This window comes from Crocodylus porosus, unplaced genomic scaffold (assembly GCF_001723895.1).
Source record: "Crocodylus porosus isolate Cpor-Errol unplaced genomic scaffold, CroPor_comp1, whole genome shotgun sequence".
In the NCBI taxonomy this organism is placed as follows: domain Eukaryota; kingdom Metazoa; phylum Chordata; order Crocodylia; family Crocodylidae; genus Crocodylus; species Crocodylus porosus.
The window spans coordinates 42,848,274-42,873,374 of record NW_017728907.1 but is presented as its reverse complement, the minus strand read 5'-3'; the positions used below and the strand labels follow the sequence as shown (position 1 = coordinate 42,873,374).

Sequence of the window (25,101 nt, the reverse complement as noted above, 5' to 3'; positions counted from 1 at the left end):
CCCCCAGCTCCACCCCACCCTCCAGCCCCAAACCGGAAGCCCCTGCAGCTTCTGACCTCACGCCCCTGGAGCTGTTTCCTACCTCCCTCCATCCAAGTGGAAAGTAAGTTAAGATCAAATGGAAGGAGGAGGGAAACTGCTGTGAACTGCCCAGCAGCTGGGAACCCTGTGATGCTGGCTGGGCCAGGCTGGAGCCAGAGCAGGAAACAGTGGGCAGAGGGAAGCAGCAGCAGCAGCAGCAGGGGGATGCAGGGAGCGGTGCAAGGAGCAGTGGGGGAAATGGCAGTGGCGAGTGGCATGGGAGCCATGGGGACTGGCATGGAAAGCAGCAGGGGCTGCAGCAGTGGTGAGTGGCAGGGGCCGTGGGGCTACGGGGAGTGGCATGGTGTGGCAGTAGCTGCAGACAATGTTGGAGGCCACAGCAGGGACTATGGGGAGTAGCAAGGGCTGTGGCAGTGGCAAAGAGAGTGGTGGGAGCCATGGGGGGCAGCATGGGGAGCGGTGGAGGCCACAGCAGGGCTGCAGCAGCAGTGGAGGGAGCAGCCGGGGCCATGGGGAGTGTCAGGGCCCTGGCAACAGTGGGAGGAATGGCAGGGGCCTAAGGCAGTGGTGGGGGCCACAAGAAACAGCACAGGAAGTGGCGGGGGCTGCAGAGAGTGGTGGTGGCGGGGGAAGTGGCAGGGAAGCATGTGGGAGGGAAAGGGAAATGGCAGCGTCAGGTGGGTACAGAGCCTGTGCAAGTGGGGCAGCAGGAGCACAGAGCCTGGGCAAGGGTGTCTGCCTGGCTGCATCACTTGTGGCTCTCACGCAGTCCGCAAGAGCCACGCACAATGGAGCCGGCAGCCTGGCCCCATCTCAATCTGGCTCTCCGATCCCACCCACTATACCCAGACCCCACCACGCACACACACGCCACACACCCTTACCACAATATACAATAGGACTGTATTTTGAGCTATAATGCAGTTACCTCTAGATACACTTTGTAAACACATAAATCAGTACAAAATATTTTTAAATATAAATTAAAATAAGTTCTAGTAGATGTTTTAATTCTTTGTATATGATTTGGGTTTTTTTTTCTGGTTTCAAGATTACAGCACTCTTCCTCCCAAAAGGAGTATTTCCAGGGCAAGGGGAGGGACTTCCAGTGGCAAAGATCAGGGGCAAGACTTCTGGTTTCAATATGGCGTCTGGGGGTGAGGCAACTGTAAAGGGGTGGGGCTACCCGCACGGCCCTCAGCAACTCCCCAAAACTCAGTAAGCGGCCCTCCGCCCAAAGTAAATTGCCCACCTCTGGTCTATTCGTTCTGTGATAGCCTTTCTCCTCAAACAGTTTTACAAAAGCCTTCCCAGCATATTAGTCTGTCCATGAAAATACAGGTGGAGGACAATATTTCTATAACGCTTCACTAAAGTGTGTTATATTACTTCATATTATGGAGGCTCTGGAGGTGACTCCATAGTTAAAATCATATTAAAAAGTGCGCACTTAAACATATTCAATCTCCTTGCTTTATATGAAAAAATACACTGTATCCTTCCCAAACAGAACATTTATCTGAGTGCTGAATGCGTGTTCCAAGAACATAAAAGTAAAGATCAGTTTATGAGTAAAATCAATTAAAATTGGGTCTTTTAGACTTTTTAATTTGTTCGTTTTTTTCTTTATTCTAACTTACATTTGCTTAAACAGGCTTAAATACACAGCTGATCATAGCTTAAATACATAAACTCTTCAGACTTGTATAGACGTAAAACACATATTGTGGCTAGACTATACTTCAACAGGTAGTGAATCAGTTATCAACAACTGTTACATCAAATTGCTATTGTTATACAGGCAAGTAACAGTTTTGGGGCAATAATTCAAGAAACTGCCATAGTGACATGAGAGGTAACTCAGCCAATCACATGGGTTTCTTCATAGCTAATTCCAGAGGGTATATAGTTCATTACTAGTTTAATGGCAATTGCAACGGATTCTATGGATACTACTCACTCAGGCATCCATCCTTGAAATACTCCATCTAGCACTGAGGGGCCTTTTCATTCTGGGACCCTCTTCCTTCCTGAATCGTCTTACTCTTCTACTTATCAAGTTATCCTTCCTATTACATTTCTCTTGTCCTTCAGCTTAACGCAGTTTTGCCTCTCCTCTTTTTATAGCCCTGCTCCATTCCTTTTAGCATTCACTTTTTTTATTTATATATTAAGTTTTTCCACAAGCTATTGTGCTATTAGTTACCTAGTTTAGCTGCAGCTGCTTCTTTGTCAGACCTAAGGAAGAGCACTTCATGCTCAAAGGCTTGTCTAAAGTTTCTCCCAGCTGCGTACTTGGTTCAATAAAAGATGTCACCCCAATAATATATTCTTGCCTCTTACATATTTCCTGGACCATCATGGCTCTGTCACTCCAACATCACCTGTGTTCTACATTTTAGACAGTGTTGGAGGGGAAGTGAACATAGGGAAGGCCCTTAAAACGCAGCTCTATTGAGAAACAGAATGAGTTTGTAGTGCTGGTCTGACTGACATCCTTCTAAGCAACCAACCAATTGCAAATGAAGGGTCTGATTCACTGGTATACTTCAGCGTTTTTGGGCTGCTCTGGTAATGCAAAACAGCTGTAAGTTTAGTTTGGGTGCCTAATGTGTCTCAGTATTGTGGTTTACGGGTGCAACTGCCCTTAAAAATTAAATTTACTTAAAGTCACTCCAGGTTGATATTGCATATCTTCAATAGAAATATCAAGAAGCAGTGTTGCTTCTGCTTTTCTTGTGTAGTATTCCTTTTCAAAATTCAATGCTTTGAACAAAAAAGCCCTAAGGAAATATTATGTATTAAGTAGAGATAAGTCTAGCTGCATACATGGGTAAATTAAGGGCAAAAGTCATTACAGTACAGTGGTATGCATATGGCATAAGGGAAATAAAATCAAAATATAATAAAACAACTTAATGCACCTTCAAACATCAGTCTGATGTAACATCACAGCACAACTCTGACAGACCAGAGGTAAGTTGCTTCCTGGAAACTGAGGTGAATTTACTCTAATCATAGACCAAGACAGTAAACTCTAATGAATTTAAGGCATATAGCTAGAAAGGATGGAAGTACAACAGTTGCAAAGGCTAGTGGAGGAAAACAGAAATTATATCTAAAACCTAATCTTGGCTCTACCATTGATATATTGCATCATCTTGGATAAACTAAATAATCCCTCAGGATCTCAGTTTCCCTGTCATTTATAATGGAGAAAATACTTTTGTATGGATAGAAGTGGGATGAGAATTGGTGATAAATCTTCGGTTCTTTAAATATTTAATGTTATGTCAGTGCAAGTATTATCTTTCCTTTATTATAGAGAATGCATAATTGATTATCGTATACCATAACAACATATAATGATTATAAAGTTGTATTTCCATGTGAAAGTTTTGATACGGTCTCATTGACAAAACCGGCACTTTATAATCAGCTTCAGTCTTTGTATTATGCTATTATATACACAATGTCCTTACTAGCCAGTTATTAATGAGCATTCTATTATAAGCTATGATTTTTTTCACCACAGATTATGAATTACAGGATCAACCAATTAAATATCTGTTGATATTCTAAATTCACTTTATGTAAAAATAAAGAAAAAGGATGGTTTTCCCTTTGATTATATAATCTTTGCTTGCCACTTATTTTGGAGGCTTGAATTCTGAGTTCAGCTTCCTGTTTCACTGAGCATAATTTTAGGCTGGATCTATAACAAGCAGTATCATCCAGCCTCTAAAACTGAGCATTCACAGAAACATTTACACTTTGCACTCCATGGAAGAGAGGAATGAAAGTCTTAATGTGAGGGAACTAAGCAGCAGCAGTGTAAAGAAAGCATTTGTTAGGATATAGTGTTCTTTTATCTTGTCATTTTATATATGTGTAGGTCTCAAAGTACCTCACAAAACTGGTTAAATATCAGTATTCACATTTTACAGGCAGGGAAACTAAGACATGAAATTTCACTATCTTGCCCAAATGCAAAAAGAGGGTGCTTAGCAAAGATGGGACAAACCTAGACTTCAAGAGCTCCAGCTCCATGATCTGTTCTACAGATCATTCTCCATCAAATAGGATGTCATGAAAATTAAACAAAAATCTTTAAATCAGATCTTAAGTGTTTAAATTGAAAAAGCTCTTTTAAAACAGTCTATTTAAATTAAAGTCTAAATATACTATTATCTATTTAAAAATTGAGAGTAAAAAATAATAGTTAACTTATACATGTTTTCTGCTGAAGTTAAAGAAAACCAAATCACTGAAGTGAAGTAAAGGTTGTTCAAGTGTACAGTAAATTTTGGGACCAGTAGCATCTTCTGCTGGTGCAGAGGGGATATAATTTTGTTTCAGTATATCATAGAACCATAGAAAAATTAGGGTTGGAAGGGATCTTAGGAGGTCATCTCGTTCAACACCCAGCTCAACGGAGGACTATCGCCAACTATACCACCCCAGTCAAGGCTTTGTCTGGCATGGTCTTAAAAATCTCCAAGGATGGATGTCCCAGGGAAAGAAGTAACAAGGGATACTTACCAGCAGCAGGAGACGCAGCACAGCAGGGGCAGAAGGAAGAGCCCACGTGGCTCATCAGCCGCCTCTTTATTCAATTAAGGCCAACCGGTGAAGTCAGCCTCAAACACTGGCTGGCAGAAATAAAAATGGTGGCCAATGCCGCGGAGAGGGAGGAGGAGAGCAGCAAGAGAGGGAAGCAGCAGCCACCTCAGGGAGAGGAGAGGATCTTCCCCATGGGACCCGCAGAGCCTGACAAGCCGGGGACAGAAATCGGCAGTGCAGAGCAGAGCACCCTGTCAGGAGCATGCACGGGACGGCAGGGGAACAACAGGCACTCTGGACTCAGAGACAGAGCCAGAGCTGCACCTGGAGCAGGTGGGAGTATTGTGATGACCAGGGTGAGGAGGAAGCCACATCAGAGGGAGAAGACCCTGGGAGAGCCCCGAGGGGGTTACAATCGGGGCGGGTATCACTGCCGGTCCCAGCAGGGCCGATGGGAGAATGGGAGTGAATCCCGAAGGCGACGGGCGAGAAGTAAAGTATTTCCCAAGCTAGAGCAAGGGGAAGGATAGTAAGGGGACAGGGCATAGCCACATCAGGAGGTGGCTCATCATTTTTTGTGTTTTGTTAATGCATTTTGTTTGGTAGCCCCGTGCAAAGGGGGAGAGTGGAAAGCGCGGGGATAACCCCAAGGAACAGAGCCAAGGAGGAGCCTCGGAAGGTTTTTTGTGTTTCTCCGAAAGAAGGGGTGGAGGCAAGGAAGGCCGAGGGGGCAGGCCCGCATGGGTGAACTTGGCCATAGGCAAGGAGCATCCAGATGTCAAGCCATGAGGCATGATCCCACCAGAGGGGACGAGGCCAACGGAGGGACAGCTCATCTGAGGGGCCGTGAGGTCAGGGTGTAGGGATGGTGGAGCCCCATGACTGATGACCAATCCTGTCTACTGAGGAACAAGTTGTGGCAAGCGAGAACGAGGGAGGCAACTCGAGGGGGAGACACCTACTTGGTCAACGACATGAGTCCGTAAGACACCTTAATGTTTACCACCAGAGCAAAGGTTGCACGAGAATGACTATTCAAAGCCTGGCAATCACAATGGAGATTCCACACCCTCTCCAGGCTACCTGTTCCAGTGTTTTACTACCCTCCTAGTGAGAAAGATTTTTCCTAATATCTAACCTCAACATCCCTTGCTATATCTTAAGACCATTGCTTCTTGTTTTGCCATCTGCCACCACCGAGAACAGTCTAACTCCATCTTGTTTCGAACCCCCCTTCAGGTACTTGAAGACTGCTATTAAATCCCCTCTCAGTCTTCCCTTCTCCAAACTAATTAAATCCAGTTCCCTCAGCCTCTCCTCATAAGTCATGTGCCCCACCCCCCTAACCATTTTTGTCACCCTCCACTGGACTCTCTCCAATTTATCCACATCCTTTCTGTAGTGGGGAGCCCAAAACTGGACACAGTTTGTCAAATAAATGGGAAGAAACTCTTCCCTTGATCTCCTGGTAATGCTCCTACAAGTGCGGCCCATTAGCCTTCCTGGCAACAAGGGCACACTGCTAGCTCATATTCAGCTTATTGTCCACTGTAACCCCCAGGTCCTTTTCTGCAGATCTGCTACTCAGCCAGTTCCCAACCTGTACTGGTGCATAGGATTATTCCATCCTAAATGCAGGACTTTGCACTTGTTCTTGTTGAACTTCTCTAGATACCAGCTGCCAACTCCACTAGATACCAGCTGCCAACTAGACATCGAGCAGTCCATTCATCCAACCCATACTTCTTTAGCTTGCTTGTGAGAATGTTGTGGGAGACTATATCAAAAGTCTTGCTAAAATCAAGGTACACCACATCCACTGATCCCCCCACATCAAGAGAGCCAGTCGTCTTGTCATAGAAGGCAATCAGTTTGTTCAGGCTTGACCTGCCCTTGGTGAATCCATGCTAATTGTTGTTAATGACCTTCTTCTCCTCCAAATGCTTACAAATCGATTGCTTGAGGACCTACTCCATGTTTTTTCCAATGACCAAGGTGAGACTGACTGATGTGTAGTTCCCTGGATACTCCTTCTTCCTTTTCTTAAAGGTAGGCACTCTATTTGCCCTTTTCCAATCATCTAGGACCTCTCCTAATCGCCATGAGTTTTCAAAGATGATGGCCAGCAGCTCTGCAATATGTAACCAGTTTATTTCAGACTCATTCAAACTTAGAAACTTACTGAGAATTGAAAAATGTAGAAAAGTTTGTTTTCTTCCTAAATCTATGAATAAAAATAAGGTGTGGTGGGCTGGGGTCTACTAGATCTAAAATCTTGTTGAATATGGTGATTAGAAATAAGAAGTTCAGTTTTAAGTATGACAATACTTTGTTGAATAAAATAGTTTTAAATGCAAACATGATTTTTTTATGTGTTTGGCAAGCTTAAGGTAATTTACTTGCCTATTAACAAACAATTTTAAATTGCTAATTTGTACATATTAACTGAATTCCAATTTCCATCCAAATACAGCTTGACACAAATCATGAGCAACAAGTTAATCATCCAGTGAATAAAGGATAAGTCACGTTTTTTCCTCACATCAAAATGTTAGGATCAAAGAAACTGGAAAAAATATATGTAGCTATATAATTAAATAAATATGGAGAAATATAGTATATCCTTCTAGTTAGCAAGTAATAGTATAAGAAAGTAGTTGCAAATCAACATTTCAAGACTAATCAACCTTTCTTTACAAAAAAAATGAAATAATACAAAGCCAAAACAAAATTCACATCAGTTATTTAAATCAGGGTCCGGCCTATCTTGATTTAAATCATGCTTAAATAAGAAGTTTAAATCAAATGATTTCAATAAAAAAAATCCTGTATTGTCTCTTATCCGGAGTTTATTCACAAGGTTTTTTTGGGGTCTCATGCAATACATAACTTCTGCATAAGAAACCTAACCTTTTCTGTCTAATTTAGAAATGGCTCTTATAAATACAATGGCAGTGTGAATAGAAGTACCTTTTGAAGTTGATTAAGAATATTTAGAATTTGCTTACAGAACAGCAAGTGTTACTTCACATACGAATTGCTGCTCTGGATCACATCACATTGCATTCCTAATCTGACAAGGGCACAAAAAGAGGTTCTTCTAAATCTCAAGCACTTACTACGTTATGCTCACCTTCTCTAAAGTCAGAAGTATTATTATGCTATTACAGCCTTAAAAATGCATACAATATGAAAAGCATCAGTGCATGCTTGGGGAAAATTAACCCCAGGATTTTTTGTATACATGCTGTCCTATACTCAGAAACAGTAATACCCATGTAACATGATCAAAATCTCTGCTGATTTTTGTTCTTTTAAAGATGTCATCCCCTTCAACTAAAGTATAATAGCACAGGCATTTCTATGAATAAAGAAATGAAAAGGGACTATGTAGCTAATTTGTAGTACTTCAGTCTGTAATAAATTGTCCTTTTATTTCAGTGCTGCTAGGCATACAATGAGATACATGAGTGCAATATAGAAGTCTTGTAAATTAAAACAGCCCCCAGTTTGCACAGTCTATTCACCATTGCTTACTTCTTTCAGTCTCCCGAAAGTTTCTTCTCCTATTACTCTAGTATTATGACTACTGTTTTAAACCCCTAGTATAAAAGTTTAAATAGGCAGTTGTATAACCTCCTGCTGGTACTTATGACTATAAATTATAATCCTTCATATATAATTAGTGTAATGTACAATATGCTGGCTACTTAGTGGAGTGCTTAGGGTAAATTATTAGGGGTGCAACGATAGAGATTTTGGGGGCCAATACCGATAGCCAATATTTAAGGAGGCATATCAGCCGATACCCATTTGATATCTGATATACCCGCCATCAGCTGGTAAGTCTGATGTGGTGGAAGGATAGAGGGGAGACAGAGGATGTGGGGGGCAGATCAATACCCCCTGTGGTGAGGGAGGAGGCAGGGCAGGTGCTGCCCAGCTGTGTGGGGGGGGCGTGGGATGGAGTAGCAGTTTATGGGGGAGGCAGCTCCTGCCACTGCTTGCACCCTGGGAAGGTGGCAGGGCGTGCGCCCCCAGATCTGCACACTACAGGGCAGGCTGCAGCTGCAGAGTGGAGCTGGAGCTGGAGCTGGAGCTGGCTCTGCGTGGGGATGTTCTCCCTGGGGGCTGGGCTCAGAGCGGGCTCCAGCAATAATGGGAGGAGGCTGCAGCCGCTGCAAATTTTGCCACAGCTCCACTCCCACCCCTGCACCACCAGCCAGCACAGCCCCAGCTGAAACCCCGGGAAAAGCCTCCACCCAAGCCCCAGGAAAAGCCACAACTGCACAGATCCAGGGGCACATGCCCCTCCCCCCTTCTCTCCTAACATGCAAGCAGCAGTGGGAGACACCTCCCACCCCACAAGCTGCACCTCTGTCCCATGCCCCCCTCTGCCCTGGCTGGGCAGTGCCTGCCCCTGCCCCCTCCCTCACTGCAGGGGCATTGATCTGCCCCCAACGCCTCCTCCACCCTGTTTTCCCTTCTGACTTACCAGCTGGAGACAGCTCTCCACACTGCCGACTCTGCTCCATGCTGCGCTGCAGCTGCACACAGCACGAGCATTTATTGGCCAAATTATTGGCCCCATAGGGCCGATATCCAATATAGACAATTTTCTTCACATCGGTACAGATCTGATATGGGACCAATGTATCAGTGCTCCTCTATAAATTAGTATTTTACAGAATGCATTAAAAAGCTACTACTCTGAATGCATTGATTGTAAGTAACTTGGGTTACGCTTAGTTTTTAGTTTGATTGATAAGAACAACATAGTGTACCTGGCTGCGTTCTCTATAATCCCCTGTCAAATCCCTAAAAATAAAGCAAAAAAGAAATGGTATCCACATGTTAGTGTAATATTACATAGCTAGGCCATAAAAAACAAAGGCACCATATTCCCCATTCCCTCCCTTCTTTAGTAACATTTTATCAACATGCACTTTGCAATTTGCCTTTAAAGGTCAATAGATTCAGACCACTGTGAACCACCCAAGCCTACATCACATCTTTTGACACAAAAGTTTTTAATGTAACCCTGAAGATGCAGAGGACTTGAGCCTAGGCATTTTGCATAACCATGCTCACAGGTACATCTGTGGCTGTCCTTTTACCCAGTGCATGTCCTTCTCCTTCAGAGCTTTATCTTTGTTGCACCCAGAATATCTGTCATCTTCACTCACCCTGCATTTTATGAAAGAGGTTGTGGGGTACCTGTGAACATATGCAGGCCACGAGAGAGAAAGCTGTCATCTGTCATCTCTCCTTGTTCTTCTCAGCCCTTCCAAGCAGTGGTCAGTCACAGTCACTTCATTCCCCAGATAACAGGAACTGCTGTCTTACTATTTCCTATAGCTTGTTAGTCCATGTCACTGTTAGGATGGGGTCCCTAGAGACAGCTGTGATGCCCTTAGGGCCCTGTGACCATGCCAGCTTTGCCCTATGGGTGCCTTCTAGTCTCACCTGCCACATCTGGATGGTTAAGATAATAGATAGTAGATAGGGAGGCTGCCCTCAAGTTGTTACACAGTCATGGTCCTGGTGGACCCCACTAAACCTTGTGTGTTCCTAGACCCCTTGCTGGGTCCATCTCTAAGTAAGTGCCTTGCAGGACACCCCAAGCCTTATGGGCTAGAGGCATGGCTCCAAAACTGCCCCTTTTCCACACCCCATGCCTTGCAGCAGGTATTCAAATGTTGTACCTCTGAGGCCTTGATCTAACTTGGCCTCCTGTCATCACTGGGCCCTTGGCCCCTGTCTGCATGTCCTCACTGGCACTGGACTCGCCACAGCCCTATCTGCATGCACGCACTGGTACTGGGCTCTCCACACTGTAATGTGACCCCAATGAGGCCTCCTCCTCCCCAGTAGCCTCAGCCCGGTCCACTGGATTCAAATAACAACGTAAATACAAGCTGCTGGGCTATAACATAACAACATCAATAACATTGGAGGTCACACCCTGCCCCTTTAGGGAGGCAAGCTTCTCCCTCAACAATGTGTGCCTCCTAGCTCCAGATACTTTAGGAGCTCCTAGAGCCCATTAGTCTTACCATCAGCAGAACAGGCAACCAAGCATCTCTAGTAGCGTTTCTGCAAGAGCTCCTTCCCCCTGGTTGCTGACAGAGAACTAACCTCCTGTCAGCCCCCGCCCTGGGTCTTATATATGCCCAGGGCCCTGTTTCCTTCCAGTCACCTGACTGGGTGCAGGTGTACCCTGATTAGCTCACAGGCAAGGTAGCCTGCAGCTGTGGAGCCCTGCCTACCTCTTTGGGCTCCCTAGCTAAGCTGTCTCTGAGCTCTTGAAGGAGCAGGCACACCTTAGCGCCCTGCGACAGTCCAAAAGCAAGATAGCAGGCATAATGGACATGAACATCTAATTACTGGGCCTTTCTATGGCAGTGGGGAAGGGAGTCATACTAATAGGCATGTTCTCTTCATGTGCTGCTGAACAATAAGGAGTACCTTTTGTGCGTAACTGGGTACTGTATACAGACCCTGTTCATATTGTGCATCTTCCTTGCTTCAACAGAGAGCTATTGCTTAAAGGCTCGGTAGAGCTCTATGGGTAATAACTCAAATAAAACTGAATTTTAAGAGGCAATAAACAGATAACTTTATGTGCTAACAGCATCTTTTGAGGTAATGGTTTTCTGGTAACTTTCTTATTGCAGTGATAGCTCTGAACTAGTCATGGCCACTTGTATTCCCATTTTACACTACCAGTGAAGGATGGGAATTTAAAATAACAGGTTAGAAGTAGCGTTGCTCAAAATTTTACAGCAACATTTTCTTCAGCAGAAATCTTTCAACTAAACAAACTCCTTTCTAAAAATCCATTTTTTTCAAAATATTAGTTTTAAAGATTTAATATTTGTAATGAAAATACAAAAATGAATAAAGACAGTTCTCTACAAACAAGGATTTTCATTTTCATCATTTTTATGTAAAAATAATTTCCTGGTCTGCTCAGACTGTAGCTCCTACAAGAGTGGATGCAAGATATCTAGAATTTAGGACCCAGGTCAAGGGTACCTTTCCATTTCTGGATGGACCTACAGATCTTTGATGCAACTTTATTGTTTCCATACTACACAAAGGTATTGTCAAGAGGGTCATAGCTTAAGTCCTGAACTCCACGTCTCATTGCACAATCAGCAGGTTAATTTTACCTTTAAATATATTCTTTATACACTACAACTTACTGTGCTGTTATCTATTCCTTGAACAACTGGAAACAGCTTAGCATTTCCCATTTGGGGTGGGGGGGAACAATTTTATATGCACACATGCTACCTCTCTAGTATTCAGCTAACACTGCTTAACACTGAAATAGATGGACCTCTGTTAGCAATTATACAGTAATATAGGCCAGTATCAATCAACAGGAGCCACTTGGGTTCTCTGCATTCAAGCTCCGCAGAGTGAAATAAACCAACTATTGTTAACGTATAATTGCGTGGGCACAAACTGTGAATCTATTCATCTTTCGCAATGTCAGCTTTAACACCTGCACATACATGAAGAAAAAAAACAAAGGTTAAGCAATAACCTCTTTCAGTATGTCAATTGCTTAATTTACAGGCAGACGACCAGTCAAGTTTCTCTGGATATGAGAATACAGGAGGTGAGTTCCTTCTTTAGTATAAATGAACACATTCATTGTAATGCTCTTAGTTACATAGTAGATATAATGAATGGCATCCAGATTTTTTAATGTGTAAAAAGCACGTATTAAACAACTGATGGAAACTCTATTTTATCATGTGAATTCTCTAACTAAATGCAAATGAAGATATGCCAGGGAGGAAGATGCCTCAACCCAGTATACTGGGCCCAAAACTATTTGGAAAAGTTGATACCAGATCCAACCCTGTGTAATAGCAACTTTCAGAATTTGGTAAATGGCCAAAGACTGAGGTACATTCTGACTTGGACAATTCTACGGGCATCCTGAATGCTAGTGAGTACCTCAGCTCCTAGTGTTATCTGAGAATTAGAAATGTGTACTCGTCTACCTATTATATAGTGAAAAAATAAAATCAGTAATTCATAGGCAGTAGTTCTGGACTGCAGCTACTTAGGACATAAGCATTGCGTAAACTAAGCCAGATCAGGCAGACAAGTTGGCCTTCTATGAAGTTACAAGCTATTCAGGACATAACACTGGACAACAGACTTTAAAGAGTTACCTTTTTTAAATGTCAAGTTTCAGTAGATATAGTAATTTCAAGAATAAATTGAAGGTAAATCCCTGTTTGAAAATACCATAATCCAAAGTGAGTTACTTCTAGTCTGGCTAAATTTTAGATTGACTTCTTTTGTTCGTCATAAACAGCATTCAAGACAGAATCCAAGAGGATGTGGAAAATGTTACATACTGCCCTTAATTAAATTATATGTCCAAAATAAAAGAAAAAACTTAGTGTCTCACAATGCATATTGTTAACTCAACTTCATGTGTTTCCTGATTTTGTTTTATGTAAAAATTTGGTTCAGACACAATGTTCATCACATGAATATGAAAGATCTGTCTGTTTCCTTCTAAAATATTTTATACCATCTACAAAGACAGCTACAAAACTGGAACATAAGTGAGATTGTGCTTAAGAGTTCATTTTAGAATGAAATACATCCAAGTTGAAAATAAAAGCTAATTTAAAGAAAATCTCCCCAAAAGTTTTTTGGGCTGGTAAAAAACTAAGCCTATAGAAAGAATTAAATGAGTCGTTGCTGCCAACAATAAAATATATTTAAATTTTATTTAGGTTTTACAGGAGATTTGAGGCAATCGACCATCATTTTTGTAATTGGTGAGTAAAAGCCTTGATATGACTGTTCCATTTGTAAGTCTTGTTAATTAGTCATGAAGTTTTGTTTGTTAATATATAAACACATGGCAGAAAACATGTGGTCAAAATCTCCTCCCCCAGTTGTCTGCCTCCCCTTTATACATGGGCTAATGTAGCTGTACTGCTTCTGATACTGAGTTGCTTTGTTTAGCACTATCTCAGACATTTCTGACCATCACTGCTCTGCCCTAAATACAATATATAAACATTTCGTTAAGCCTCACATAAACACTACAAATGTTTAAATACAAGCTCTAAACCATGCAGGTTACTTGAAAAGGGCCATAGCATTTTTTACCACTTCTTTTATCGAATGTTCTCTGTAAATACACCTTTAAGTACTACAAATGCATGACCTGTGAGTAATGCCAATAGCATCACTGGAACTAATAACAGCAGGTAAAGTTAAGCACATGTTTAAGTCTATACAGGATAAGGGCCTTAGTTTAAATTTTAATTTGTTGAAATCTCTGGAAGTAAGGTCATTATGTTAGTGTTAGTTACTATGTAAGGTTATAAATGACTTAATTAGACTAACTTATGTGTTTAAAAGTTAATAAATATTTACAAATTACTGCTGACTATTTCGTACTCAGTATCCAGAAATAATGTTTTTGTATCAGGCAGGAATATACAGGATCAGGTTGCAGTAGCGCAAAATAGCAGCATCTCATCAAAATGCTGGGGACAGACATAAATGTTATATGAAAGAACTGGTGTGTATATTATTTTTTATAAGCTAGAAATGGGAATTTTGGAACAGAGCTAAGAAAAGTAAGAACATTTGTGCAGAGTTCAAAAGACAGAATATGTTTGTGTGCAACAGGGTTTTTTTTTAAGTCCTGTTACTAAATAACAGTAGAGCTAGGTCATTTCAAACCTGTGATACATATGAAAAACTGTAAAAAGTGAAGTTAAACTGTTACACAGTTATTATGATAACCAGAAACTTCCTTAAAGGGAAAATGAATAGGTTTCTATTTCATGCCTTTTGAAACAAATGCAATCCTGTATTTTGTGTGTTAAAGCAACATATTTTCATGTGGTCCCTCTTCAAAGCTAATCATTTTATCAGGTACTAATGTTTGGATCAACAAAAACAAAACCAGCTAGAAATATAATTTGTAACAAATAATAGAAGTAATTTTATTTCTTTCTGTACATGAATTGCCCACCATCAGACCTAAGCCCTTTTAGGTATGATGGTCCTGTCTAGTACTGTAACAAAGAGGGCATGCAAGGCACACCAAGAGAGGGAAGGCAAGCCTCTTGTAAAAAAACATTTTTTTAATATTAGGAATATAAAGGAATGAGGAGAGTAGTTGAAAGTTAAAATAAATATGCCCCTCTTCAGTAACTGACAAATTGAGATACTGTTTATAATATACACACCAAAAAATCACCAATTTTCTTTGGAACTTGGAAAAGGAAAAGTGGTCTAATTAGCAAAAGATTTGCTTCACAATTAATGCAGGAATTACTTGAAAATGCATTCAATTTAAATTAATCAAACACTGCCTTTATCCAGACAATTGAAACAAAGATGTAGAACAAGAAAGACAAAAATGAGAGAGAAAACTGCAGGGTAACAGAAAATGACAAAAAAAAAAAATCCATTTCACTTAGGAACACTAGTTGAAGAGACGGTTATGAAACTAAATGTAACCAAATAAGGAGTAAAATATTGGATTCTTTTTCTTTTGGGTGCTAGTGCTTTACCCATGTATAATTTATTCCTACTATGATTAACTGCATCTCAGTAGCATGTATAAGAAATAAGCTTAGTTTACTGTCCTGGAATAAATAAACCTGAATGGATAGCTTTTAAATTACTTACCTAGCATGATACCCTTTACTACAGCTAAGACAACCAGCATGATTATAGAGTTTATTAGTGTGCAATAAATGTCCTCACCTGGTTTGGAGCAAGACAGTAGTGACAGAACCACAGCCTAGCAAAATGAGGAGTATTTTCATCAAGTGCATTGGACTTTGGATCAAATGCCAGATGGTCATGGTCACCTTTCTCTGAAATTCAAATTTAAGGATGAATCAGAATAACTGGTCCTCTTTCTAGAAGAATTGTAAAAATGTGCATGTAGACAAACTGGGTCTAAGATTTCGTTAAAAATACATAGACTGTTTTTGCATAACATGTACTCATAATAGCTACTAATAATTTAGATTAAATAAAGCTTTGGAGGGCTAATGTATGATGGTTTAGGTGGCATTACCAAGTTGACCCATCTGTGACAGTCAGTTCCAGCAAAAAGTATAGTTGCATAAGAAAACCAGGATGGACAACTGTTTAACTGTATGTGCAAACAAGAGCAGACTGTTTTCTGCACTAGCGTAGAAAGCTATCTGAATGGTACTAGAAATAAATTGGTTCCACCTACTGTCTCAGCTAAGACATTTTTAGCATAGTTCAGCTACATTCATTAGCCTGTTCTGCAGTGGGGGCATTTGCCAGAGAGAAAAAATATGCTAAAATACACAAAACAAAGTTTCATTTAAACAAGATAATATAAGGCTTTGCCTCCTCTGCTATTTTCTGGCAGAGATAGGGTTAACAGCATCATGCCAGCTTTAGAAATTGGTGGTCACTGCTTTCTCTGACAACCCATGGAAACAATTTCTCCTCAATCATTTCAGCTATTCAGATTATCCGTCTGGCTTTTTCAATGCTCACCGGAAGGATTGTTTTATGCTGTAAACTAAAATAATCTTTTAAGTGGAATTTGGGAAATAGTGTTTGAATTGTATATAGTTTCACTTATTTGCTAGATGCCTGAAAGACAAAGAAGATACTATTGCTGTTTGGGCCCTGAAATGGCAAACTCCTAAGTGTAAACTTAATTTTTTTTTGTGTAAGTCTGGTTAATTCAACTAAGTAGAGCCGTCCGGTACTGCCGTCAGCTAAGCACTCGCACATTACAGGCTCAAGTCTTTTGATGGTAGGTTTTTCAGAGTAGGGAACCTATCTTCTGTGTCTCACAGTAGTATCATGCACACTGTTAATAAACACACTTTACTGCTAAGTAAAAGGACTGGTATGATATGTTCCATCTTAAGAATCAGTACTTTAGGCCAGAGGTCAAAAACCTATGGTCATAGGCTATATCTGGCCTGCAAATCAGCCTGCAAACCCCAGATATCAACATTTAAAAGTTAGTGCCAAGTGATGATGACTATTCCCATGGCACAGTCTCTAGGGCTAGGGACAGACATTCAAAAAGCCTGAGCCTGAATTGATTCAATCTTTGCGGGTTAGTCTAACCTGGCTAGGCTGAACCAGTTTCCAAGTGCACGTACATTCCTCTGGACTGAAAAAATGCAGGCACGTGCCTACAGTGACTCAGGCTAGAAGCCGGAAAGCACTACAGCAGCTTCCCCTCTCTTCCACAGTGCTGAGCTGGCGGCGTTGGGGGGCAAGGTCAGGTCCCGGCAGGACGCTCTTAGGGAGGGGTTCCCGCCTCCCCCCATACACACACACACTTCTCCTGATCAGCAAGGGAGCTAGCAGGGTACTTAAACAACTTTTTCCAAGGAAGGAACAGAGGGACATTACCAACTGACCTGTTGATTAGCTCCAAAAAGCCTTAAGTGGACACCGTTCTGTCTGCCTTACACAGACACCTCTCAGCATTACGGTCCATGCTGTGGGAGAGGGGAGGTGGGGAATCCCTTCTTGAGCAAGAGAGTGGGGAGGGGGTGGCAGGGGGAAGCCAGGCAGACCCTGCTGTGCCTGCATTTTCCACCAGAGCTCCAGATATGGAGCAGAGGGGCAGGGGCAGGCCTGCTCTGGAGCATACAGCCCAGCCCAGGGCTGCAAAGCATCTGGGATGTTGGGGGTCTCTGGTTTAACTTAAACTAGGAAGAAGATCCCTCCCTTGTGGACTTCTGTGATATCCTGCATTGTACCTGCACGATACCAGGATATCCTCCCTCCCCCATTCAACACACTGTTAAAAGACAAGAAAAAGTAAATTTGTTTCCTTTATTCAGAATGGAAGGAAGTACAGATAATTGGAGACAGAAATAAAACTTATTTCATAAGAATTCACTTGAAAGGAATACAATTTCTACAACTGCAACAGCCACCTGCTCAGCCTAGTAGCAACTGAAATACTCCTGGAAATGTCTGGAAACACTGTGAGTTTTCAGACTGAGTTTCTAAATGAGGGCACAAGGAGGCAAGTGGAGTCCTAAATTCTTCAAGTAAACCAATTTTTTCCTTGTTTTGGACTCCTTCCAAATGTCAGCAGGGTGAATTGAGCAGCTGGCAGCTACTCATGAAAGGCTGTTCTCCTGTTGTTAAGTGATCCATTCAGAACTAGCAAGACTTGGCCTAGGTGGATTTAGCTACTCTCTTTCCTTTGTTTCAAGCAGAGAAAGCAGCACAGCAAGAATAAGGAAAACCCCTGTGATTTTTACCCTTCCAGAAGTAGTATTTCATCGCTCATAAAAATAGCATTTACATGGGCTTGTGCAAGGCATTCATACAGTAAGTGCTGAGTCCTCATTGTTCAATACTGGTAACCCTAGACTTTCAAAAAATGTTCAGCAGGCCCCTCACTGATAATATTTGGAAATATTCTTCTTAATTTGGATGCTGGTTTCCTAGGCTTTTAGTTAAACTTCTTTATATTGTAGCATGAATGAAGTGTCTCAGAAACTTTATGTTTAGAGTTAGAGATTTTTTTTCCAACGAAAGATTAGGCTCTTGCACAGTTTTACATAGCTTTGGGACCTGAAGCTGTAAATAAAACCAAATGTCATATAACTTTCAATAAATTAATAAGAGTTGACAACAATGGAAATAAATTTCAATTATTAATGCATTATTGCCTATGTAAGTAGGCCTTTGATACTTCCCCAAAACATTCAAACTACTGTAATAAACTCACTTTTTATATCACTAACAGCAATATAATGCTGAAAATATTTGGAATAAGCTATGGAGTGAGGCAGTTTGCTTAATTTCTGTTTTATATCTTGCTTTATTTGATATTTCGAAAAATTAAGCACTTGAATGTACAAAATGAAAATACTGTGTCTGGCAATGAAGAAGACACAAGGTCCACTGGTTTCTCAGGGTAGATAAATCCTATTTGATCATTACCAAAAAAACCCATTTACTTCGTTAGTAGTGAAACAAGTCCTGAGTTGTACAGTCCAAGAAACATTCTATGTTTTGTTTCATCATCATTAATTTTCTTCTTTTACTGAGGGACACTGAGGTTGACCACACAGGTGGGTAATGGATAAACAGAACATAAGTTAATGGTGACAAAGAAATAGTTCCTGTTTATAGCATGGTATTTTTATTAAGAGAATTCAGTCTCAGTTACAAGTTTCCCCGTACCAGCTTTAAAGACTGCATACATACAGTTGGAGGAATGTCCTGGTTTAGCAATGGACTGAGGCTTAAGAGCGTTTGGGTTCTGTTCCACATTGTGCAATATACAAACTATGCAATCTCAGGAAGTTCACTTACTCCCCTGTTTTCCTCAATTTCAATAGCTGTGAATTGAATCCTGCCTCAAATATAAAGCTAAATTAGCTGAGGGCTGTAGATGCAGTCTTGAGAACCTTAGTAGCTGGCACTTAGACTTACCTCTTCAATTTTGGCATTTGGTACTAACCACTCACTCTTCAGAGGGAGCTAGTCTTTCTTTAACTGCTGAACAAGATGAGGATCAGCCAAGGTTTATTAGCTAACAAGTGACAGTATTTCCAACAGTTGATGTTGAATCATTCCTGGCAGTTAACCCACCAACTGCCAGCCCTTGTTTGCCTTGATGGGGTTCTGTATCATCTCTGGCTAGTTATTTAATTTTACAAGTAACATGCACAACCAAGACAACACAATCATACTGGTGAAGAGCATGAAATCAATGTAATTACCTGCCATGCTGTTTTGGTCATAGGACAGGTTTGTAATGATAAATCTTCCAAATCAGCTATTAAAGGAGTTGGTGCTTGTTAAGAGCTTCAGAGCCAAGCCCCGCCCACTTATAACACAGCCTTCCAGTAAAGGAAGTATGGTCAGGTTTTTGTGCTAGTAGGCCTGCTCATTCCTTGATCCACTTGTGCTTCACCTCCCCGCTATGCCTTGTACACTGCTGCCCAAAGGACCCACATCAAATACGATTCCATGTGACAGCGAGAAGAGATCCCCCCTGTAGGCTGCTATCGGTAGGGTCTGGGCAGATCACAGCAGGGTATGTTTGGTCAAGCTAGTTGAGCTGACCAGTTTTACTTTTGCTGTGGGCTTTGGCCAAGGACACACTGTTCAGGGCCCTGTTCTGCTGCAGCCAGCCTAGTGGATAATACCCAGAGGCCACCCCAGGCTTCTTAGCATGCAAAACAAAGAAAGGAAATTAAAAAAATAAGTTAGCACTTAGCTGTCTTCCAGCGGTTCTTCCGGGCTTCATCCCCTAGCTGCCTCTTATCTTTCAGATGCTTTGCAGAGCCTGCAGGCTTGTGCAATAAAGCAAATGATAGAGCAAGCAAGCAGAGAAGAGCCCTGCTCTGGGCTCTCCTGGTGGCTGCTTAATCCCTGGCAACTCCAGGCAGCCTGCTTCCTGGCCAGGTGCAGCCGCTTGAGGCTGCTTTCAGTGTCTTTTATCCTTCCCACTCTGGGCTCATATGGCTAATCCTCTCTCACTCCCTGGTGAGTTCTCCCTGGTCTGGGGTGGGTGTGCAGAGGTGCTTCTGGGTTGTGGGGCTGTTCATACTCCCCCGAACACCCTTACTGCAGTTCTCGCAGTTTAGAGATGGAACTGGGATCAAAACCCATTGTTCTCAACCCCCAAGCCAATGCTGCACCAATCAAACCACTGCTTCTTATTAAAAAAAAGTGAGTAAATGGAAAATTCAGGGTCCTTCATAGCTAATATTTCCATTTGTGACAGAGTCTGATTGTAAAAAAATATTTAATTTTTGGAGTGGATGGAGAAGAATGACATGCCTAGTCCCCATGAAAGAGTATTTTTCTTTTATGCAACCACCCCACTGGGTTCCTGCCTGTGACAGTTTTATATTTGAATATTGTGATAAAGCAAATATATTTACTGTAATTAAATTAGATTGAACAGAATATAAAATAATCAGCTGTGGCTCAAATACGCCATGTCAGTTCAGTTTCTTTATTATTTGCACAACAAACTAAAGTATTTCATGCTTACTAAGAGACTAATTGTACAGTCCTGAGCTCAGTTACTGGTCTGCGTGAGAAAGAACTGCAGAATAGGATCCTCGGTTGTCAAAGTTTTCACATCCCTGGGTTTTTGTTTTTAATTGCCAGTTTTCTGTTGGTGTGTCTCATACCCATCAACTGCTGATGTGTATAGACGGACATTTTTTTTAAATCCGGAGTCCACCCACAAATTCCACACACCAGTTGTAAATCATAACGCATTCATACATTACATGTGTGAATTTACTCAGGTTCACTTTTTGTGTTCCTCTCATTTAAAATCAGAAAGATAATATCTGAAAGCTGTTGAGTCAGTTACAATTAATCATCCTGTCATTGGTTTAAACTCTTCCTTCATCCAAAAACATGTAGGTGGAGCAAAAGATGACAGCATATTAGAAATTAACAAAGAGTGTTATGCCTTCACAACAAAAGTGAGAGCACATATTGCTCCTTCAAATGTGACATAACAAATAGGCCATTGTGGAGTCTGTTAATTGATTTTTCAGGTCTTCTGGTTTGCTCCGTCTGAAAAGCAACACAAAAAAGCTGCAGTCAGAGATGCAGAGATTTCTATCTAAAGATTTCTTGGTGTTTAATTTTTATTTTTGAATAAGAAAGCATTGCTTCTTATAAAGTTTAATGTCTTTATTTAATACACATCAAGCATTAGGAAAAATTCACGTTCTCCTTCTATAGAACATAGCAGGCAACAGTCAATCCTTTGGATCATGGTGTATGTGTAAGGGGTCTAGTCAGGTGCCTGATAAATCTGCTTGTATGGAGTCCTGCAACCATCACACTAAGACCTTTGATGAGTATGGCTAAGCAAGACTATGAAGGAGTGGAGGCTGCCCAAGACCTAGCATCCTCCCTTTAGACCACTGAGACAGAATCCATTGGCCAGACTGGGTCCAGATGTTAAATGCCAATGGCTGTAGGTACTGCTAGAGAGCAACAGTTAAGAACTGCTGCTGACTACTTAATGCCTCACTGAGGGTGTGTTTCTGTCAGGGCAATGTCCCTTAGCATTTCCCTAACCCAGGAGAAAGGTGCCCTATACTCACCTAACTCGGGAGGTTGCAACACTGTGGTGTTTTATAGGACCTACCCCATGAATAGCCCTACCACATTACCGCCAGGCCTTCCTGTCGGATGCAGTAAACAGTCATACCCAGGACCATACCTATATAGACCGGTATATTATTCAAATCAAAGACATTGAAAAAGACGAAATATATATTTTGCTACAGCATTTTTACTGCACAAATTAAAAACTCTCAATCAGTGCCATAGCAAGGAGAGGGCGAATGGGGCGACTGTCTCAGGTGCTGAAGCTAAGGGGTGTCAACAGGTGCTGCCCAGCCAGGGCAGGGCACAGGACAGAGCCACAAGTGGCTCATTTGGGTGGGCACAGGGACAGCAGGAGGGTGGCTCCCAGCACTGCGTGCACTCCTGAGCAAGCATGGGGTGGGGGCATGTGCCCCCCGTATCTGTGTGCAGGGTGAGGATGGGCTGCCACTGCAGGTTTTGCCCCAGATGTCAAACTTACTTGCCACAGTACTGCTCTCAATCCATTGTCTAGCTTACAGTTAAGGTTGTGTATAGTTAATCCCATGAAAAGCAAAGAAATAACAATAAGGCAAGGTGGCACCTTTATTGACTAACTTGTTCAGAGAGGCATTGGTGCCACCCTGCCCTGCCTCCTGCCTAATTTTTGATAACATGGATAATAACCGCTCCCTAACAACAAAGGAACCTTCAGTATATACCTTTGTACCTAGCCATCTCTTTGCCAGTCACACTAAGAATCTGCAGGGAGACCCAAGGTAAATTAACTAATGAAGTTAATACCATAAATTAAAGCTGATTAAACATTAGTGTGTATACATTCAGCAGTAAAGTAGCCTTAGCCTGCTATAACTTAACCCTTGGGATTTTGTATTGTTCTAGTTTCTTAACCAAAAAATGCCATGAAGTACTGACTCCTGTGCCTTACAGAAGTCTAAATGCATTACATGTACACTAATATTTTGTTTTTCCAACCAAATGTGTAATCTCATCAAAATATATGCCAAATTATACAAAATCTTTTTTCTATAAACCGGTGTTAATTGTCATGAATTATATTGCCTGTTTTCATTTTTTATTAATAAAGTCTCATAGCAGCTGATCTATTATTTTGCCTAAGATCAATGTCAGGCTGACAGGTTTATAATAATCCAGGTAATCCCTTTGCCATTGAGGAAAAGAGTAGGAGAGTAAGAGAGCAGAAAACTAAGCAGACAGACAGACATAGAAGAAATGAAGGGGGAGTGAAAAAGAGATAATACAGTGGGGCGAGTCAATATAGTAGGCAACTCAAGTTTGCAAAAAACAGAATTAATGAATGACCACAAAGAAGGCTGGAACATAAATGACAGAAGAAACTATATATCCCAAATTCTGGAGTCTAGTGAATATATCAGGAGCAAGGCTGCGTGGGAACTGGTGTTGTTCATGGAGAACTTCGTGACTTGAATATATTTACATGTTCTAAAATGAGACAAAAAAAGACAAGAGAATCTTGTATAACAAAATTAGTTAAATAAATATTTGGTCAGTCAAAACAGTTTATTTTAACAAATCAGGATGTTTTGTACTGGGCTAGGCTTTATATTTTATATCTTAATTTTTTTTTAAACTTAAAAAAAAATTGAAACAGAAGTAGAGAATTAAAACATTATTCTGAAAAGGCTGAAGAGGACTATGATGACTTCTTTCTGTGGGCCCTCCTACCCAAAATATGACATCACTGAAATTATTACACTTCTCTAAAATAGCAGTTTTCAACAAAAGTATGTTCCATAGGAAAATTTCTAAACCACTCTACTCAAGAGGCTCTGCAAGCTTGTTTTAGCTGCCACACCCTCAAAGGTGTTGAGACGGAAAGCCACTGGCCTGAGTACTTCAGGCATAGGGATAGTTGGGCCATACTTCCCTCCATCATCTCAACTGCAGCCAGCATCCACATATTGAGCCCCCTCATTTAATTGAGATGTTTCTGAGTTTGGGCCCTGTTTTAGGTGACATTGCTCTGGGTATACCAGACCTCTTTTTGAGTAGGGCCATATAAGAGTTGTGACCTCATGTGATGCTTAAAAAATCCTTAAATGACGTAGAGTGGCCGTGGACCTTTTCCAATTAAATATTTCTCATTACAGAATATATTACTAGATTAAATATAGCTACTGAAAAGGCAACGGATTCAAATCCAAGTCACTGCTTCTCAGCAATGACTGTATATAAGTACCATTATCCAATTATGCCCTCATCTCTATTCTGGTAGGTATAAAAGTGGTTCAGCATTTTAACTTCAGCCTTGTTGGAACTTTGTAAAAAGTAAATATGTTTAATTTTAACGAGTCTTACTGGATAGAGTGAAGGCATACATTTTGCATAAGACATTATTTTAATGGCAATCTTTTAATATACTAATAGAAATGACTATGGTATAGTGTAACAGTGAGCCCAGGGCTCTCTGTTACTTGAAGACAAAAGCAGCCTAGCTGGGGAAGCACTGCAGGCTAGGCACCAGGCAGGGCAGCAGCAGCCACTCACCAGGGCGATAGGCTAATGGAGTAATTAGCAGGCACTTGCCAGGGGGGTTGCTGACTGGATGCAGGCTCATAAGCCCAAGGCAGGGGCAAGCAGAGGGGGCTCTTCCTGGCTGCCACAGAGGAAGGAGCTCCTGCCTGGGACAGCCACCCAGGGATGCTAGGCTGACCATTGGCTGCCTGTAGAAACATTGAGGCTCGGGGAACTTACAAGGAGACTATGTTGGGAGATTTCCTGGCACAAGGGGAGAAAGGTTTGCCTTCTTAAAGAGACAGAGGACTCCTTGCTGTGTTGTTTATGCTACAGCCCAGGAGCTTATGATTTACATTATTGTTTTACCAATGGTTTGGGATGAGGCTGGAAGGGGAGGTAGGGAGGCCTTGTTAGTGCCCAGGAGAGCAGGCTTAGGGCTTGAACCCTTAACGAGTCCAGAGTGGCACCAGGGAGGGCACAGCCGCGAGGGGCCGGGGCCCAGTCTGGACGGGACAAGTAAAGCTGTGCCTCAAAGCCAGGTCTGATTCAGTGGGCCTAGGCAGGAAGGCCTAGCTAGATTAAAGGGGAGAGGCTGAGGAGATCAAAGGCCTAACGGAGGGAATGACATACTTGTAACACCCACAGGGCATGAGGCATGGTAAAGGGGAGGATTTGGAGCCACACAACTAGCCCTTAAGGTTTTGGGTGCCCCACTGGGCACAGTTGACTACAGAGAGCCAGCCAGGAGCTTGGGACTGAGGCCTAGCGAAGGCGTGTGGGCAGCCTCCCTATGTATTATAAATAACATCAAGGTGTGGCAAGAAAGACTGGAAGGCATCCTAGGGGCAGAGCAGGGCACAGTTGTGG

At 41.8% G+C, this 25,101-nt stretch overlaps 1 protein-coding gene across 1 annotated transcript in view; it reads left to right on the top strand.

Moving 5' to 3' along the window:
- AK5 (adenylate kinase 5) overlaps positions 1-25,101 on the top strand; it is a 148,711-nt gene that overhangs the window by 101,598 nt on the left and 22,012 nt on the right. The window contains exons 9-10 of the mRNA XM_019530609.1: positions 12,193-12,235; positions 13,377-13,421. Of these exons, the coding sequence (XP_019386154.1) occupies positions 12,193-12,235; positions 13,377-13,421 (88 nt within the window). The remainder of the gene's footprint in view (positions 1-12,192; positions 12,236-13,376; positions 13,422-25,101) is intronic.